Consider the following 18,951-nt stretch of genomic DNA (forward strand, 5'->3'; position numbering starts at 1 on the left):
ACACGATATTAGAAAACAGCCAAAGATACTAGCAGTGATATACACATCTAAACATCTCCCTTTGTAAATGCTATAAATATCCTACAATGTATTTCGTGAGTATAGCGACTGCACGGTTTAAAATATTCTTCTTATCTAGAGTACAAGATTATATTAAAACATTGAATATTTAATTGAATAAAAATCAACACAATACAAGGGAAATAAATACAGTACAATGATGTTTTAAAACTAGTTATAGTAAGCTGCTCTATGATAAGAAAGAAAAAAAAAAACATGAGCGTTACTCTTTTAAATAAAAGTCTCTCGCATCACGCTGCTTCCGTGATTCAGAAAGTTCCGGATTGTACACAAATGTTTGAGTTCTGCAGAGTCGTAACTTTTGTATATATATAAAACCCGGCTTGATCGGTGCCGGATTATAAAATTGCCGGAAAGTAGAATGCCAGCTTATAGATTGTGCCAAAACATAGTACCGGTATACCGGATTATAGAATGTGCCGAAACGTATAATGCCAAATTTTATAATATGCCGTAACATAGAATGACGGATTAAAAAGCACCTACTGTATAACGAAATGCATCTTTTGCGAACACGCATAAATTACTGTCTCAAATGAAGAAAGAGCATTATTTAGAAATAAGGGAAAATTTAACTTAGAGAAAGGACATTGTTTCTGTTGTTCGTGAGAAATTTGTCCTGTAAAAAAGTTTTGAACACCGATTGTGAGACAGTAAGTCTTCATGTTTCTTAATCCATACAATTTGCATTTACAAGGTTAGTCTTTGCATCTGTTCATTGTAATTCTATTAAAAAAGGAAGAAAGAAACTGCAGATTTTGTTCTTGGATGCACATAATTTGGTATTGCATAACTTCTCCCTGAACATAAATTGAATGTTACCTATTCACGTAGTTGCTATTTAGCATATGTATCACTGATCTGTTGTTCAAGAGGAAAGGGTTCTTCACGTGTGCGGAGTACATTAACCAGCTGTTAATACGTACCTAACTGTCAATGTACCTTTGAGGCAGAGCCGAAAGAATTTTTGTTCTATTGTAATAATTGGGGACATATTCAATATTGTTATTCTCTTTGGATCATAAAACTTTCATTACAAATAACCTCTTTTGGGACCTTTAGCAATTCCGCTCCGCTACGTTTGTTGCCTGCCTGTCTTTATTTCAAAATATAATGATGATGTGGAACATTAACATGCTTTGGTGTTTATTATTAAGACAAGGACTGGAATAAAATGTACAGTAAATACTATTATAATTACTTATACAGAGTCTTACAAAAGTTCTGCAAAAAAGTAAAAAGCTGCAACTTTGAAAGTACTACTTACAATTTTGTATTTTGTTTGTAATGTTTAATGGAAATGTTAAAATTTTTGTTGGCAACAATGAACGGATGTAAACGTTGACGTCATAACCGCAAATCACGTGACAAAGATGGCGTCTACTCAAGAGAAAGCGCAGTGCGTGGCGTGGTTTTGTGAGTTAAAATCTACTGTTTTGGTGAGAAGAAAATTCCGACAAAAATATTAGAAACAACCATCTGCAGGTTCAAGTATCAAGAGATGGTACGATAAGTTCCTAGCTACCGGAAGTGTCTTGGACTTGCCTCGTAGCGGAAGGCCAACAACCAGTGTTGATGTGATTCAGTCCGTGCAGGAAAGCGTGTTGCGAAGTCCAAAGAAATCGTTGAAACGCAGATCCTTGGAGTTGCGAGTTCCAATGACAACGCTACACAATATCGTTCGTAAGAAAATAAAGGCAAAGCCTTACAAGTTGAAACTTGTACAGGAATTGACGGAAGAAGACTGTGACATAAGAAGTGAGTTTTGTGAAATGCCATTCTTGGATTCTCGAAAAGACTTCAGCAATGTTTGGACGTAAATGGTGCTCAGGTGGAGGTTTGGCGTTGAAAAATGCTTGGAAACAAAATTTCAGACTTTCTTACAAGTCCACTAAAAGTTTTGTACAAATACAATAAATGGCTACAAAGTTACAGCTTTTTACTTTTTTGCAGGACTTTTGGAAGACCCTGTATAAGATCCACAAGTACTGTATATGTTCCATGCCAAGCACAATATGGTTTGGTAAAATATATATGAACACAGGATGTAAAACTACAGATACTTCTTACGGTTTACGATTAGGGCAATTCAATATTGAACAGGTGTTACAACCTATATGAAGCATACTACCATTAACAGACTGTAATCATATTAAGATTTGAGCATTATTATTTGTGTAACTCCAAGTTAGTTGGTGGGTTAAAAAAAAAAAAAAGTTATACGAAAACGGTCCGAACTTTTAATTAACCACGATTTTAAGCTATGATGTAAAGCAAGCCGAAGACTTGGGAAAGAACTAGTAGCCTAATTACTAACACTTTCCTGTTTGAATAAATTATTTATTTATTTATGTGCTATGTGTATGAAAAATACACCGTTAATTAGTAGATTGTGTATATATTGTTGTTTGTCTTCTGTAAACGGTAACATAACACATGTTTCCAACACTTGACGCATACAGTTCTAACAATGATACACATACTACTTGTAAACAATATGTATTATTCAGTAGCGTATACAAGACAGTGTTCGTAGTTTGAGGGAAATTTCCCCTAATCTAGGAAAATTTCATACAAAATTTAGCAAACAGGGAAACGGAGTTATTTTCAATAAAACCTGAAAATCCAGGGAAATTCTCTCACTGTCTGATTGACAAACATAAATGTTTATTTATTTATTTATTTATTTTTTTAAGAAAGGAACCAATATAATAGCAATAGTTTATTGGTATATGTGTGTGTGTTCAAAGTAGCATATCTTACACCCATTGCTGGCTGGGTGTATTTGTGTTCATTTTTTTTTTTTGTTAAAAAAGTGAAAGCAAAAGCAAAAAAAAAAAAAGTAGAAGCGAATAGAAATTAAATAAAACAAATGTGGTTGGCACTTTCCTTAATATAACTACGTTAGTCTTATCACATAACTTCTCTCATAGGAATTGGACACTCAACAAACTAGGGGAAATTTGATAAGAAAAGGGAAAATTTTGTGTCAGTCGACGGAAATTTTCTTAAGGAAACCTACGAGCACTGACATAAGGAGGTGTTCGTCCTTTTAAAGCATCTCCCATAGAGCAAGATTATATGCAAAAATAAATATTTACTTCGTTTTTAAGATATATGTACAAACACCTGGAATTACCGGTATATGAACATAGTAACTTGAACTCACCCCCTCCTTCTCTTGAGAAATTTCTGTGTACACCACTGTGTGTTGTATATTGTTAAGTTAAGTTGTCGCAGTAAGTTATTTCTATCTGGGAGATCGAGTTTTATATGGAGAGGGAGTAGATGGTAAAGCAAAATCAATTTTCCTAAAGTCGCTTCGATACTGAAGACTCGTAAATTACTTTCTCGCGCTTCGAAACGATATTTTCAGAACCATTTCAAGGTGAGGCAAAGGGGTCCCACGCCAGAGTTAGGCGCTTTACAAAACATAACATTAAAAAAAAAAAAAAAAAAAAAAAAAAAAAAAAAAAAAAAAAAGATTAACCATCATTTTGTAAGCCATTCTTACGCTTATAAATTATCGACGCCGCGAAGTGCACTCACAATATGATATCTCTATCAATGATACGAAAAAAAGCCAAAGTTGGCGGAAAATAATGCCGAATATAAAATTCTCACCTACATTATTGAGCTCGCTGTTAGATACTCTTAAAGGGAGCTACAAACAGCCAATATCGATACAAACATCAAACATAAGAAAGTTTAGAATAAATTATTTACGATCCGTAAATATAGAAATGTAATTTAGAGCGATCTCACAACTGCCAAACATAAACACACTGATAATTGCGTGATTTTTTTTTTAATTATATGACATCGGTAGTCTATATCCCTGAGATAGTGATTCAATTACCAAAAGTGATCATACCAAACAAACAAGAATACGCGTTGCCTAGAATATAGTTTCTCCCATCAAAGTGAATATACATGAGAGTTCAGAAAATAATATCAGACATATATCTTTGTTTGCATGGATCCACAACGACCAAACATCCTGAATAGAGTATGTGCAACTTCCTGTGGCACTTTGAGTTTACAAATATTCTGTAGCACTTTGTGCCCGTTCCAATTCCCAACACTCGCAATTTACTTTGGCCCCATATCCCGGGTAACGGTTCAGAGCGTTAATAAATTAACGAAACGGTTCAGAGCTATATATGCTGCTTTCCGTAAAACAGGGTAGCATCAATGCATCCATCAAATATTTTCGGAGTCTCACCACTGCACTTTTACTGTAAGATATTGTTTACAGTACCTGTATAGTGGTACTGTACAATATTCCGTATAATATAGTACATTTTTAAAAAAAAGTACTGAAGATATTATGTCAGTAAAGAATTGGAGTAGGAATTATCGGGACTTTATGCAATTTAGGCCATTAAAAAATATGCTTGTAATTCTAGAAATGATAAAAGCACCGGAAATTGTAATTTATATGTAATTCAGAGCAGGGTTAGCAGTCTGTTTGTTTCATATTTCAAGGTCCTGAGAATTATTAAAAGGATAGTGCAAGGTATATATGTTTTGTTTTGTGCATTTGATGTTGTAACGTTTTCTTACATAACAATATATTAACTTGTTTTTCCCCCTCTGTCTGAAAAAGTATGTAAACCAAAATAACAGAATTTGAATGCAAATCATGTAATAATGCTGTGTATGTATATACGGTATAGTAGGTTGTTTTTTCCTTTATATGAATTTTTTTCTAAAGTTCCCAACCTGGATTGTAGATACATATGAGCAAGTGAAATCGTCACATTATTATCCTGTTCTCGCGTCGCCCATGTGATAACGTCTCCCACCGTCTTGAAACAAGAAAAGTTCAGTAGTGAGATGTATGTGTATGTGGACGATTTGTCCCACATAGTTAAACAAGCATGGGTTTTATTCGCACATTATTTTGTCTCCTTTCATCCACTTGAACACGAAGTGGTTCGACAAGTAATGCTACTTGAAGCAAACTGTGGTGGAAACTTTTTTTTTTTTTTTTTTTGGTACTGAGAGGTTGCTTCATAGGGAAAAAAAAAGAGTTAAAAGATTTATTAATTAGTGTATCTTGCAATAGGTTTCGTGAGCTTTAAGAGATCTTGTTGCGTAGGTGTACTGAATAATAGAGACAAAGTTGCCAACACATACGAGAATGTATATAAAATAGTTCAAAATGAAAATACAATTTTTAGTTTAACGCTTTGAGAAAGGAGACGAACTATAAACGTAATGGAAAGACGATCAAAAGAAAAACAGACGGAGGATATATGGGAGAACCCCAAAGAAATCCATAGACACTAAGTTACCAAATGGTCGAGGATCGAACTATGAACCCTTTACACCAAGGGTTAGCGCTTAAAAAAAAAAAGACTTGCAAACTATGCTATGCGTAAGTATTGGAAGTCTTACAGAACTGCTATGTTCGTTCGTTCACAAGGGTGTTCACAAGGACGAGTTTATAGCAGTCGAAGCCGGAGGAGGGGGACAAACTAAAAAAAAAAAAAATCCTTTGCACTGGATTATTTTTCAACATAAAGAGTTCGCATATTTGATCATATCTAATTATTAAACTATGTAAAATTAAGTATACCGGTAACCACTACTTCACCCTTTAATTACATGCTAATTACATATGAATTACTGTAATTAATTTGCAATCTTCTGACGATAGTGTCAATCTATTTACCTCACAGTAAGTTATTACCAAGAGGAAATTTTCATCCAAAACTATTTAGCGAGAGAATTATCCTCCCTTGCCCCCAGCATTTCGCATAAGTTGACAGTCAGAGCAAAAAATGATAAAAGAACTCTTTTTTTTTTTTTTTTTAAATTGAGTCAGCGTTCCAAAAATAGGTTTCATTTCTACCTTTATCCAATTACTACAATCAGATATGATAGAAATCCACCACCATTAGTGGTTTCAGTATTGATTTCCATAGAACAAAAACGGTAATAGATAGCGATATGGATTCTTTGTTCCATCTCTACCCTTCTATTCAAGCCGGAAGTGGTAGAAATATACAAATTCTTGTTATAATACTGATCACAATAAAGCGAAAACGGAAATAGATAGCGAAAAGTGGTGTTCGAATATGGATTCAGTGTCTTAAGAACAGGTCCTGTCTCCGTCCTTAACCCTCTATTGCAATCGGTTTATACATTAAATATATAATACCAAAATACAGCCATTTCAAGATTACATAAAAGACTGTTTCCTATTAAATAATTTGTAACAAATGATCTTCGAATACTAGTCATTTTACATATTCAAAATAGCAGCTGCCATTCTGAGTTATAAGTGTATCCACATACCCACGGTTACTTCTAACATTATGACGAATCGATCAACACCTCATTCACATAATTCTAGAAAGATGTTTAGATTTTAAGTGGAAATTCATCTGAGGTAATATAGCATTTCGCCTCCATCATATTCAATTTTACTTGATGTATACTCAGTAACTCTCTTCAGACTCTGATGAATTTGTTGAGATCTCATGTATCAAATTATGATACGCTAATTGGATTCTAAGTAAAATTCTGTGTGCTTTTTAATGTGGCGTTAGCATCTGCCACAATGAATTGTATGTGATGTTCTATAACCAATATTATTCTTTAGACTTTGATGAATCTATTGAGATCTCATTCATGAAATTCTAATAAGCTAATTTGAAACTAAGTAAAAGTTCACGTTTTCTTCAATATGGCGTTTAACATTAGCCATACAATGTCACTTTTTAGACTCTGACAAATTAATTGACACCTCATTCATAAAATTCTATCCAGCTGATTAGGCTAAAATAAGTAAATAAATAAACTCCTGGCGCAAGAGCGCGTAGAGACCAGGGCCTATCAGTCGGCTTGTGGCATTTAAGTGCTTGAGGTAATGTGTAGTCAGCATTTCGACTTGTTTCGCCGTTAATACTGAGTTTCTGTGTTGGACTTCGCTAATTCTTTCTTCTAAGACACTGGGTTCACGCTGCCCAGACTCGACATTGCTTCTTGACGTCGCTGATTTTGCAAGAAACAGTATCGCTAGGGCATTGGAACTGTTATCTGTGTACTCCATAAAAGTATGACTTAAGAATCTCGGACTAAACTAAAATTTGGTTAACTTTATTATGAAAAATAATAATCATGTTGTGCAATATGTTGTTATGTTATAGCTTTATTATTATTATTATTATTATTATTATTATTATTATTATTATTATTATTATTATTATTATTATTATTATTAATGAAGCAGGTTTTGGCACTCTTTGTAACATAAGCAGTGGTGCTATTCAGCCGGTTCGCTAGAATCGGTTTTAAAATATTTCCAGTTCGCAGAACCGTTTATTATGTCCAGACATAACAGTAAATTTTAACCAGTTATACAGTAAATTTTAGTTTAACTATCTTTGTTTTTAGAAATTCTTACAGGTACAAGCTTAAACATATGATTCCTCAAAACAAGGTTTATTTTTTAATTTCAAATGCTCAGATATCAAGAATGAGAACTGAGATTACACGAGTGTAGTGGTGAGGATTATTTATATTTGAAACGCATACATACCATTACCATTATCAATAATTGTTGATCCATTGCTGGATTAAGGTTTTTCCAATACTTTTTGACAACCATCTATCTTGGATAATTTGTTTTTAAGATATTCGTAGTGTTACCTAATTTCGTCACATCACCTTATATTAGGATGCTATGTAGGTCTCTATTTGTTACTTGTGGTATCCAGTAAAAAAATTATTTTGTCTACCTTGTATGATTTGTTTCTAAGAGAATTATATAAATATCTATCTATCCATTTACTATATATATATTACTATATATATATATGGCCGGATTTAGGGAGTGCACCGGAGCACATGCAGCCCTTTCACTGTAAATATCTATCTATTAAAATGCTACAATTACAATAAAAGCGTCTCAGCTCCAACCTATAACTTTGGCATTCAAATCTTTCATTTACGGTTATATGTGATTTCATGTTTAACAGAGACAAACATTTTTAAATGCTTGTACTTTAAATAAATTACTTAAATACAGCTTTTTAATAAAGTTTATGTTTTAAAATTATTGTTCAAAGCCTTTGTATTTCAATAACCCTTCTCCAAAATCAGTGCAAAGAACTGTGCTGCCATCTTTGGAGTTACGTTAGACTATATGTTTGTGGCCAATCCTTTCGACAATGAGATCTCGGAAACTATAGGCTCTAGAAAGATGACGTTTTCACTGATCGATTACAAATTTTGCGTAGATCTTCCAGTTCTAATTGAATATTCAAAAAACACGGCCATTATTTATTTATTACATTTTTACTGGTACATTGGAAGTGTTGAAATTAAAAACTAAAGCATCATATTCTACGTATTATACATTCCAACACCACATAGTTGTATATTGGGGTTGTATATGTCTCAGGCGTTTGTTTTATGACCAAATAATAATGAAAAAGGTAGGATAACCATTTCTCCAGTCTAAGATGAATCTTTATTTTTGGAGTGTTTTGCCCAATAAATAACATGTATAACTGACATTATAATTAATTGTGTATGTAATGTATTTACTTATTACATACTGCATGCAAGAAGAAAGAATACACTTTTCATACATAAATTAGAAACTTCAACCGGAAGTAGTCTCAAATCTTGCGAACGGTCCGAGGTACTGAAAAAATAATCGAGAAAAAATCTCCCTTTTATAGTATTCTGTGCCGATTGTTATCACGACGTCTTTAACTTTTGTCTGTAAAGGGACATGTACAGATGTGAGGAACGGCAAGGAGATTCATGCTCATATGCGAATGATGTGCTGTGTAAAGAGCGCAGGTTCAGCTAGTACACTATCTAAAATGAGAACCTAGCAGTGAAAAAAACATTCTCCGAAACTTTCTGCTGTCATGTGTCCGTTTGAAACTTAAAAGAAAGCTTAGTTTTGCAAAAGCAATAGTTTAAGTCGATTTTCTGAAGGTTGAAGGAAAAGGATTCACTGAACAAAGTAATATTCCTCATACACACCACAGATGCCTAAAGGCATCAAAAGGTGTGTTAAGGATCTGTCTACATTATGCAATTCCTGAAAACAATGAAAAACAAACTTTGAAATTATCATGATAAAATTTTTACTTACATGGACCCGACAACACTGCTATTCATTTCTATGGGGCTATTTAAAGCAAGAGGTATACAAGAACAATTCTCGAACTATTCAAGACCTGGAAACGAATATTCGCAGTGCCATTGAGAACATTAACACTTCTAATCTTCGTAAAGTTGCTGCCAACCTGATTGAAACGTGTGAACTAGTGTTTGAATCAAAACAGGAGACACTCCCAGGATCCGCTGTAGAGCTGGTAACTCATTTCTGATAGTAGCAGTGTTGCCGGGTGCATGTAAGTAAACATTTTATCAAGATAATTTCAAAGTTTGTTTTTCATTGTTTTCAAGAATTGCATAATGCAGACAGATCCTTAACACACCTTTTGACGCACCGAAACATCAGCAAAGTTGCCAATTCAGTGTTCATTTATGGAAACTACGATTTCCCTAGTTCCCCCCTACAGAGGCCTCATCCAATTAGTTATCGGTGGAAATGAAAAATTCTTTTTCCTGCTCCATAGTTTCCAAGCCACGCCAACTAAACAAACTGAAAATTAACGACAGAACATCCATACGTATGAGTTATGAGTCAATTTATATGTTTTGAAAAAAAAAAAAATTTACACCTTCGGTTACATCTGGCAACACTGTGTGGTTCCTAGTGTACTTCAATCGTTGATTCCTAGTTTAAAAATATATGCATGAACAAGGCTTCGTTTTTGGTATAACCATTATTCGTGTATCACTTCAGGTTCAAAAGTTCACTATCCCAAATTCCGGGTTGCATTGTATATTGGACATCCTGTAGAACGTATACATGAAAATATTTTCTTACCCTCTGTTAAAAGAAACGGTTAAGGGTCAGGGAAAGGGACATTCGAAATCACGAAGCTTAAGAACCGCCGCTACATACTTTTAGTACATCAGTTGGCAACGCTTGTTTAGGAAAAGCATGCATTTGCAACTTTACGTTCACTTGAACATTGCAGTGTTGCATGCATGTGTGTGAGAATTTTTCCTTCTCATGTCATCATTGTACGTTATTTACTGATCTACTTTTCCTTTTCTTTCTGAACACCATTAGTCAATAACTTCATTTTATTTTTCATTTCTGTTTCAATTTAAAAATATGACCAAGTGAGAGATTACACGTGAAAAGAACTCAATTAATCCAATTGTTAATAAGAGCATGAGGTAATGAATCTAATATCTGTCATCTTCAATCTCTTGAGATGCTTTAGTAAGTTAGTGAAATATTACGTGATGACGGTATCACAGTTTCTCAAAAGATAAGCGAAGACTGTATAGATACGTTGAAAAACTACTTAATTGATATGCAATGGTATTATAAAATAAAGGATGAAGTACTTATGATGCTGCGAAATAACGCAAGGAACATACGTTAATAAAGATTTGAGACTTAATTTTTAAAATTGCTTAAAAAAAATGAAGCTGCTGTACACACAAAACTCCTACTTATAATACTCTGATGTTACAGGATGGTAGTAAAAGCAATTTCAGTTTTAAAAATACTAATAAGTTTCTTAGTTGCTTTGAAACACTTACGTCTCGCCACTATGGATGGCTTTAGTCATTTGGTTTACTTTTGTGCTTCATACCGTGAATTCCTTTAGTCGTTTAATTTTGTCTTTCGTGCCATGGACGAGTTTAATCGTTTAATGTCGTCCTTTGTATCATGGATGACTAATCGCTTAGTTTGTTTTTTTCTCTTTTACTGCTATTAATAAACTTAGTCGTCTAGTTTATTTATCTCTTTCGTACCATGAATGAGTTTAGTCGTCATATAGTTTATTTGTCTCGTACCATGGACGAGTTTAGTCGGGTAGTTTATTTTTATCCTTCTTACCATGAACGATTTTAGTTGTTTATCCTGTTTTCGTATCATGGACTACTTTATTGTTCAGCTTCGCTATTTGTTCAATAAACAACTTCCCTTTCAGAAAGTAAATTCTTAAACAAAAATGAACTAAAAACTATACTGAATGCTTAAAGTAATATAATTTATTTCAACCCCTTTCGAGGTATATAATAAGTGCGGACAACATATCAATGCCACTTATATCACTAATTATCATTTAATGCATTAATATCATACTATTACAATAAATTGTCTATGATGACGATGCTCTTGAAATTCACAGTAAATATTTTGTCGACAATAATAAAATTGTTGCTTTCGTTTTATTTTATTAAGTTGTTTTTTGTCACATGTTTAGTACTAATTGAACATATTATTCTATCGTAGGTAATTATGTATTAATAGAAACAATTATTTTTGTAAATATTCTCGGGCTATCAGCCAGGTGAAGATATTGACATCCGACGTTTCGAATCCAGACCATAGTACTACCATAGTAGTCAAGTGCAGCAATTTTTGGGACGGTACAATAAAGGAAGCTATAGCTATCTCACGGGAAAGGAACAGTCTTAATAGAGACAATGGGTATCAACTCAGCCCTATTTGGTCGGCCATTTTCAGGAACAAAGCAGACATTCAACAAAGCCATTTCTCGTAGCCACAACAACAGCCAATCAGGAGTCAGCATCCCTCAGCCAATCACAAGGCCCCATTCATAGCTCTGCCCCTAAATAATCACTAAAATTTTTTATATATATACATGCTCTCGTCTCTGGCATCTTCATTACTATCCCTGAAGATGAATGCGATGTCTGCATTCGAAACGTTGGATGTCAATATCTTCACCTGAATGATAACCCGAGAAGACTTACTTAAATCAATAGGAAAAATTCAATTCTTCCTACAAACAATTATATCATTATAATAATTATATATAGTAAGATTGTAATCAAACAGACAGTTAAATTAATAGAAATTGTTATGAATCAAATAAATTCGTATTGTCTTTCATTAAATCAATATCGAATGATCCAGAATTCTTTATGATGAAACGTTCCTGGTTTGTTATTAAATCTTGAATTAGTCCTTTATGTTTAAATGAGATGTATATTATGTTGTTAACTTACTTTTTTAGTAAATTATGTAAACAATTGTAATAGCCTAAAAAGTAAAATAATTATAAAATGGTGTAAAACTTCAAAAATATCAGCTATTCGACATGCACTTCCGATTCACACGCCTCCATTTGCACCTCCTCAAGTATTATTGTTCTTGTTTTATAACCACAGTTGTGGTTTTATAATATTAATGCCGCAGCCATTAGCTATGTCGACTATTGCACTATAAATTGTTAAAAAGTAAAAACTTATATTATACCTAAACAAAATTGATTTAGACTGTAATTGTTTTGGTCACAACCGAAGTTGGAAACCAAAATGATGCAGGCATATAGTCTGAAATCACCGTGTTAAACAGTTTGTTATACAGCTAAAATACCGTGAATATTATAAATAGTGACGCCAGGGATGTCCATACTCTTTAAAATTTGTATTAAACATAAAAGAACTACAAAACAACACTTGTATCAAATAAAACGTTGTATTAAACTAGAATTTGAGACAATTCTTCCTATCCCGACGCCATTTTGCCCCGAACTCCACACTTCCTTAAGTAACATTAATGATATAGTTGGCTTTAAAATTGCCTCGAAATGGCTGTGATCTCAGCTAAAACATGTTTAATTCAGTTGTAATAAAATACAAGGGAACAACATATGATATTTTCAACAAACTTAAAGTTCGTTACCGAATTGTTTAATTCAGTGGTTGTAATAATATACAAGGGAACAATATACGATATTTTCAACGAACTTAAAATTTGTTACTGAATTTTTATGTCTATGTGTATGTCTGTTATTTGCGAATTTTTCAATTTTGAGCCATCCAGTCGATAGAGCAACAAAAATTATCTCAAAGAAGTGACGGAATTTTTCGCGTCACTCTTACCGTTCCCAAGATATTGGCCCAAAAAGTTTCAAATTTCGGGAGAGTTAAGGAGCCATGTCTCGGGAACCATAAGTCGTAGAGAAATGATATTGGTGTTGATCAATACCAATATTGATTCGATACCAATACCAATAAATTTAATATACAATTTCATATAACCTTCGAAAAAAATTAATTCTTTTTAAGTTCGTTCTGACAATGCTCTTCGAGCACTCTCAACTGGTTTTGTACTAAAAGATTGCATGTGAAAACTTCCTATGTTGCTGAAATAGTAACTTCATTGGTAGCGAATATACTAAAAGAAAAAGATGAATCTTTCGACTGTAAGTGGATCATTTTCAGAACATAAAAAACAAACTTTTGTTTAGAAGTATGTAAATTACACTTGTAGTGTATGTTATATCTCTTGCAAAAAGTATTAGTATCGTTATTACTTTTAACAAATATTTTTTCCTTTCAGGATTCGTTCGGTCACAATTCTGGACATTCCTCCAAAGTATCTTTACATGACAAGCGGACGAACCATGACAGTGGTATGAATGTTTTCTTACTCCTAGCGATAGTTGAGGAGGGGAAAATGTTTATTTGTTGTAGTTAATCACATACATTCATGATTTTCTATGTTCAAATTTCGTCGTAAATTCATAAACAGAAAATAAATAAGAAAGAAATATTTTATTTTTTACACGAAACAAGTGTAAAAGTTCCAAATACGTAAATCTTATATGTCATATTTCTTCACGTAATTTGCGTCATGGCATATTTTTTATATGAAGCAAGTGTAAAAGTTCCAAATAAGTAAATCTTATATGCGACTACATGGAAAAATAGTTCACATATGTACTGATGTAATTATATAAAAATTTTGTTTTAAATATTTTTTTTGAAACTTACAAAATCTAGTACACTTATTTTTTGGACGTGACTCGTATGTTTCTAATTTTTCTGCATCAGGTATAATTGAAGAGTAATCATATTTTTAAGTTCTGGAGACGAAGTACTCAGGTACCCGAAGGCTGGTTTAATGTAAAACTAAAGTTAAAAGAGTTGCAATTAGAAATCAATTTAAGTGTATTGTATTTAAATGGTTATTTGCCTATGTTTACCTTTCATATAGGCATAGAATATAAATGAAAAGTAGTGTAATATAACGATATAAGCCAAACATTTCATACCTATTTTCAATGATATAAATGCAACTAAAATACAATAATAACTTGTTGTAATAGAACTATTTTTGTTGTTATTTTGTTAATTCAATACTTGTATTTTAACAGTGGATTTGGAGTTGGATGTTGGAGACTCGGCACCCCTTAGTCACAGTGCCGCTCGACATAAAATGGCTGTTCGACCGAAACGGACTCATGGAGCTCCCAGGCATCGTAGGCTTCAGCAGGTAGTGTCCTGTTTATTTATTTTATTAATTTATTTGTTAGCAGCGTTCCAGGTATAGCTGGAAGATGGGAAGGAATAGTAGGATAGTCGGTCAGGGGCTATTTATTAAATGTGTTATCTTATCGACATACGTGTAATTAAGGGTGTTCCGTAAAGAAGGCAACTTTTGAAATGCACGGTCTTTCTATTCTAGTAAGTTGGCAGCACTTAAAGGTACACGATTTTCACCTGTTGTCATTGTGGAGGGCCATATAGCGCATGACGACGGAACAGCGTGTTGCCATAGTGAATGGGGGGGGGGGGAATATGCAGAGACTGTTCGCAAACTCTGTAGAATGTTTCGTCAACGTAACACACCAAATAAGTTGACTGATGAGACAGATTGCTAAATTTGAGAAAACCGTTTTGGCTATGAACATTAAACCCTCGGGACGTCCTCATGTGATTCGTCTGCGGAAAACATCGCCATCGTGAATGATAGTGTTGCAGTGAATAGCGAACGCTACCTCAATATGTTAAGAGTTTTTTTTTTTTTTTGTGTGTGTGTGTGTGTGTGTGTGTGTGTGTGTGTGTGTGTGTGTCTGAACTGGATCGTATGAATATTGAGGAAGTATGGTTTCAACAAGATGGCACAACCTGTCACACATTATTGCAACAGTGAACTTGTTACGAGAGAGGTTCCCTGGCCGGATAATTTCTCGCAACAGTGACGTGAATTGGCCCAAATCTTGTAACTTGACACCGTGTGATTTTTTTTTTTTTTTCTGTGGGGGGTATTTGAAATCTCGTGTGTACGCCAACAAACTACGATCACTTCCAGAGCTCAAGGCCAAGATTCAGCGTGTAATTTCATAACTAGAGCTGCAAGAATGTCGAAAAGTTAGAGAAAATTTCATCGAAAGAACGAGAGTGTGCCTGCAAAGTCGTAAAGGGCATTTGAGTGATACCATATTTCATATTTAATCATAGATAGCATACACTGCAAAAATATGTAAATTACTTAATTTTATCAATAAATTTGTATGTTATTATGTCCGCAAAAGTTGCATTTTTTATGGGACACCCTTTATAACTGAAGACGCTTTGGGGGAAAACTTAATCAAGGTGACCTCTGCGGGATTCAAACTCAGAATTTTCCTATTAATGTGTAAGAACACGGACTCATGTACGCTATCTTTTTCTTAAGAAGATGGTAAAAATTAAGTATATTTTTAAGTGTATATAGGGTTACCAAGCCCCTGTTTTTCGTACGACATTACAGCTTTTGTGAATGAATAAGAAATGCTTAGATTTAAAATCTTTTATGATCCAAATCAGCTACAAATTGATTGTAGAGCACAGAGGTTCTTATTTAAAACTGTATTTATTATTTACATTTTTCGCAGCAGCCTGAACTTCAGGACTTTTCCTTATATAATGCACACATTTTATGCAAGTGTAGTCAAAATTTGAGCTGATTTGTAATTCAGCTGTCATTAATCTAAATTTTACATCACTCCTTATCATCAGACCGTTTGTTCTCTATGTAAGAAATCAAAAATGCTTTCTGTGTCAGGATTAGTTGCTGGAAAACTCAGAACAAAATCAAGAATTTTGTTCAAGTATTGGTTATTAATTCTTTCCTCTTTTGCATCTGTCATTACAAATCTCCATTTTCCCACAGTATTGTCATCAATGGAAATTTTTATATTGATATTTTCTGCTAGGAAAAAAAAATCACTTTGCTGCTATTATCTAACTAACTCCATGGCCTATGGAACCCGGAGATTCTTCAATGCCACGTTCACAAAAGCTCTCCACTGACTTCTATCCTTAGCCAACTGGATCCAGTTTCTACTTTGTATTCCTGTTTCTGCGAGATCCATCTTAATATTATCATCCCATCTGCGCCTAGGTCTTCCTTATGGTCGTTTTTCAATTAATTTTCCAGTTAAGACTTTGAAAGCACTCCTACTTTCTTCCACTCTACATGACCTGCCCACCTGAGCCTCCTAGATTTAATGACCCTAACAATGTTTGGTAAACCGTATAAATTATGTATACCACAGTTGATACTACTTGCCCTTTCTGACAGCTTACTGCGCGCACGTGGTATTCAATGCTGTGTTGCCAGCTTTTGCGTCGGATATTGAAACACGAAATTATTCACTGCAAGGAAATCTCAGTTTTATAAAATTAAATGACACAAAAAAGAACTAAAAAGAATGCTTTCATTAGGTACACTACTCAAGTTGACATTTGACTAAAACAATGCGCTTTTGCTTATATTCAAATTGGCAATGTGCGGAACGGGCGGAATGTTTACCATTGCGGAACGAGATAAATAAGCCACTATAATTGTCTGAACGTGCTGTTGCCATAGAAACAGCTTTTCTTGCCTGATTGTTATGACCACGTGCAGGAGGAAAACAACAGAGGAAAGCAACTGTCAGAAGGGACAAGTTGTATCAAACGAATTGTAATTCCTCGTTATGAAGTTTCTGCCATTCCCCATTCCCGTTCCTCTTGGGTCCGAATATTCGTCTCCGGATCTTGTTCTCAAATACTTTCAGTCTATGTTCTTCCCTCAGAATAAGCGACTATATTTCGCAACCATACAGAACAACAGGCATGATTATCGTTTTATGTATTTTAAGCTTCAAATTTCCTCGATAGAATTCGCGACGGCAAGATATTTTGAACTGAATAATAACAAGAATTCCCTGCTTTTAGTCGACATTTAATTTCTTCGTAAATATGGTTTTCGTCTGTTAATATTGATCCTAGATATTTGGAAATATGCACTTTACTGTCATTTTGTTTTTAAATACGGGAGATATGAACTTCCGGATTAAATCAAAGAAAGTTTTTAAAAAAATGTTTCTGATTCAAATACTCCGTTACAATAGAGGGAAGTTGGCAAGCCTAATGTATGATAGAAGAGTTCTAACAAGCACAAAGGTTCTAAAATAATGATTGGTGCTCTAATATATTAGAGTATTAGAGTATAGAATATATTTGAGATGAGGGTATAAGATGTATTAGACTTTAGAGTACCGTGTCAAAAATCAATTGAACCATAAAAAATTTCGCTGGATCAACTGTATTATTATTATTATTCTACGCAGAAGTAGATTGGACTCAAATTCGTGCTGAGATTATTGACTAGTGTAACATCTATATATTGCCCTAAGTTCGTTATATTATAATTTCTGGAACTAATTAAAACGTAGTTTGCTCACTAAATGTTCAATAATAACACTCAAGGTAAAATATACTTGAACTGATGTATTTTCCGAAGATTTTCTGCATTTACTTTTTTTATTTTTTAAAAAATTTTTATTTTATTTATTTATTTATTTATTTTTACAAAATTCCTTCTTTATAATTGAAAATACAGCCACTATTAAATGGCTTCTTTTCGTATTACATCAAAGCTGTCTAGAAAAACATGTTTATACATGTCTGGCCACAAAACTTAACAAGTTAAATGTTCAGGTCTGGCCATAAAGAAAAATGATATCATATGATACGGACTGTTGTCCATATCAATATATACATATCCATATCTATAAATGTTATCGTTATGCTAGAGAATACGGAGAGGGGAAAGTATGAACTTTTGTTATAAGATACATAATTTTTGTAACTTGTTACCCTGAGTTTAAGATTTCTTATAAAACATAAAATGCTCATAAGAAATGAACTGACCAGTTTATGTCTAGTGTGAGCTCCGTTTCACGTTGTCTGAAGATCATAAAATTAAAATAATTTTCAACTTATTGTGTATATTTCAAATGTAAAACATGCACTTGATACACTTTTCGTTCTTTCAGCTTGCTGCTGGCAGTGCTTTGCCTGCAACTCCAGAAGTGAACGAGGAATCCTTACGAAGTGGTAGTCCTGAACATGGTAGACAAAATGGTGGGTATCATTATTGCCAACTGCAGTGGTTTGGTATTTGCAAACAAAGTATATATGCTTCGCTATTTGTGCTTTCATCATCTATATTATTATCACATATAACTGATTGTTATATCTTAAATTCAGATTTGTACTACATTATCTTTTATATATTTAAAGTTATACAATTTTTGATCTAGTGTCATTTCGAACTTTTTTTCACGTATACTATGTTGAAACATTAAAAAAAAGAAAAAGAAAATGATAATCAACATTAAAACATTCGAAATATGTATAGAAACTTTTGAAGAAATGCGACATTGAAATTTAGTTTCACGCAAGATCTTGTAACAAAGTTATCCCGAAAATTAAGGATGCAATATTGGAACAAGTGGACTATTTGACGAGTTTAGGACTTCAATCAATGTATTAGTACTTGTAATAAATAAGAAAGAGAGAGAAAAAAAAAAAAGCAGAGTGTAATGGGTTTGTATGGATAACACTATGTTCGTCAGATTGAGGACAGTAATTTTCACACACAGTTTTTATAAACTCGGAAGTAAAACTAAGTAAAATTGTATACGATTCAGGGATTTAAAATAAAAAAAAAAATTA

The 18,951-nt window shown here is 33.4% G+C and overlaps 1 protein-coding gene across 3 annotated transcripts in view; it reads left to right on the forward strand.

The window, feature by feature from the left end:
• Positions 1 to 18,951, forward strand: part of LOC145669684 (uncharacterized) — an 824,581-nt gene that overhangs the window by 780,437 nt on the left and 25,193 nt on the right. For all 3 annotated transcript variants that reach the window (XM_081737956.1, XM_081737957.1, XM_081737958.1), the window contains 3 exons: positions 13,520 to 13,592; positions 14,337 to 14,455; positions 18,270 to 18,357. In XM_081737956.1, the coding sequence (XP_081594082.1) occupies positions 13,520 to 13,592; positions 14,337 to 14,455; positions 18,270 to 18,357 (280 nt within the window). The remainder of the gene's footprint in view (positions 1 to 13,519; positions 13,593 to 14,336; positions 14,456 to 18,269; positions 18,358 to 18,951) is intronic.

Source organism: Thermobia domestica, chromosome 14 (genome assembly GCF_964235325.1).
Source record: "Thermobia domestica chromosome 14, izTheDome1.hap1.1, whole genome shotgun sequence".
Taxonomy (NCBI): Eukaryota; Metazoa; Arthropoda; class Insecta; order Zygentoma; family Lepismatidae; genus Thermobia; species Thermobia domestica.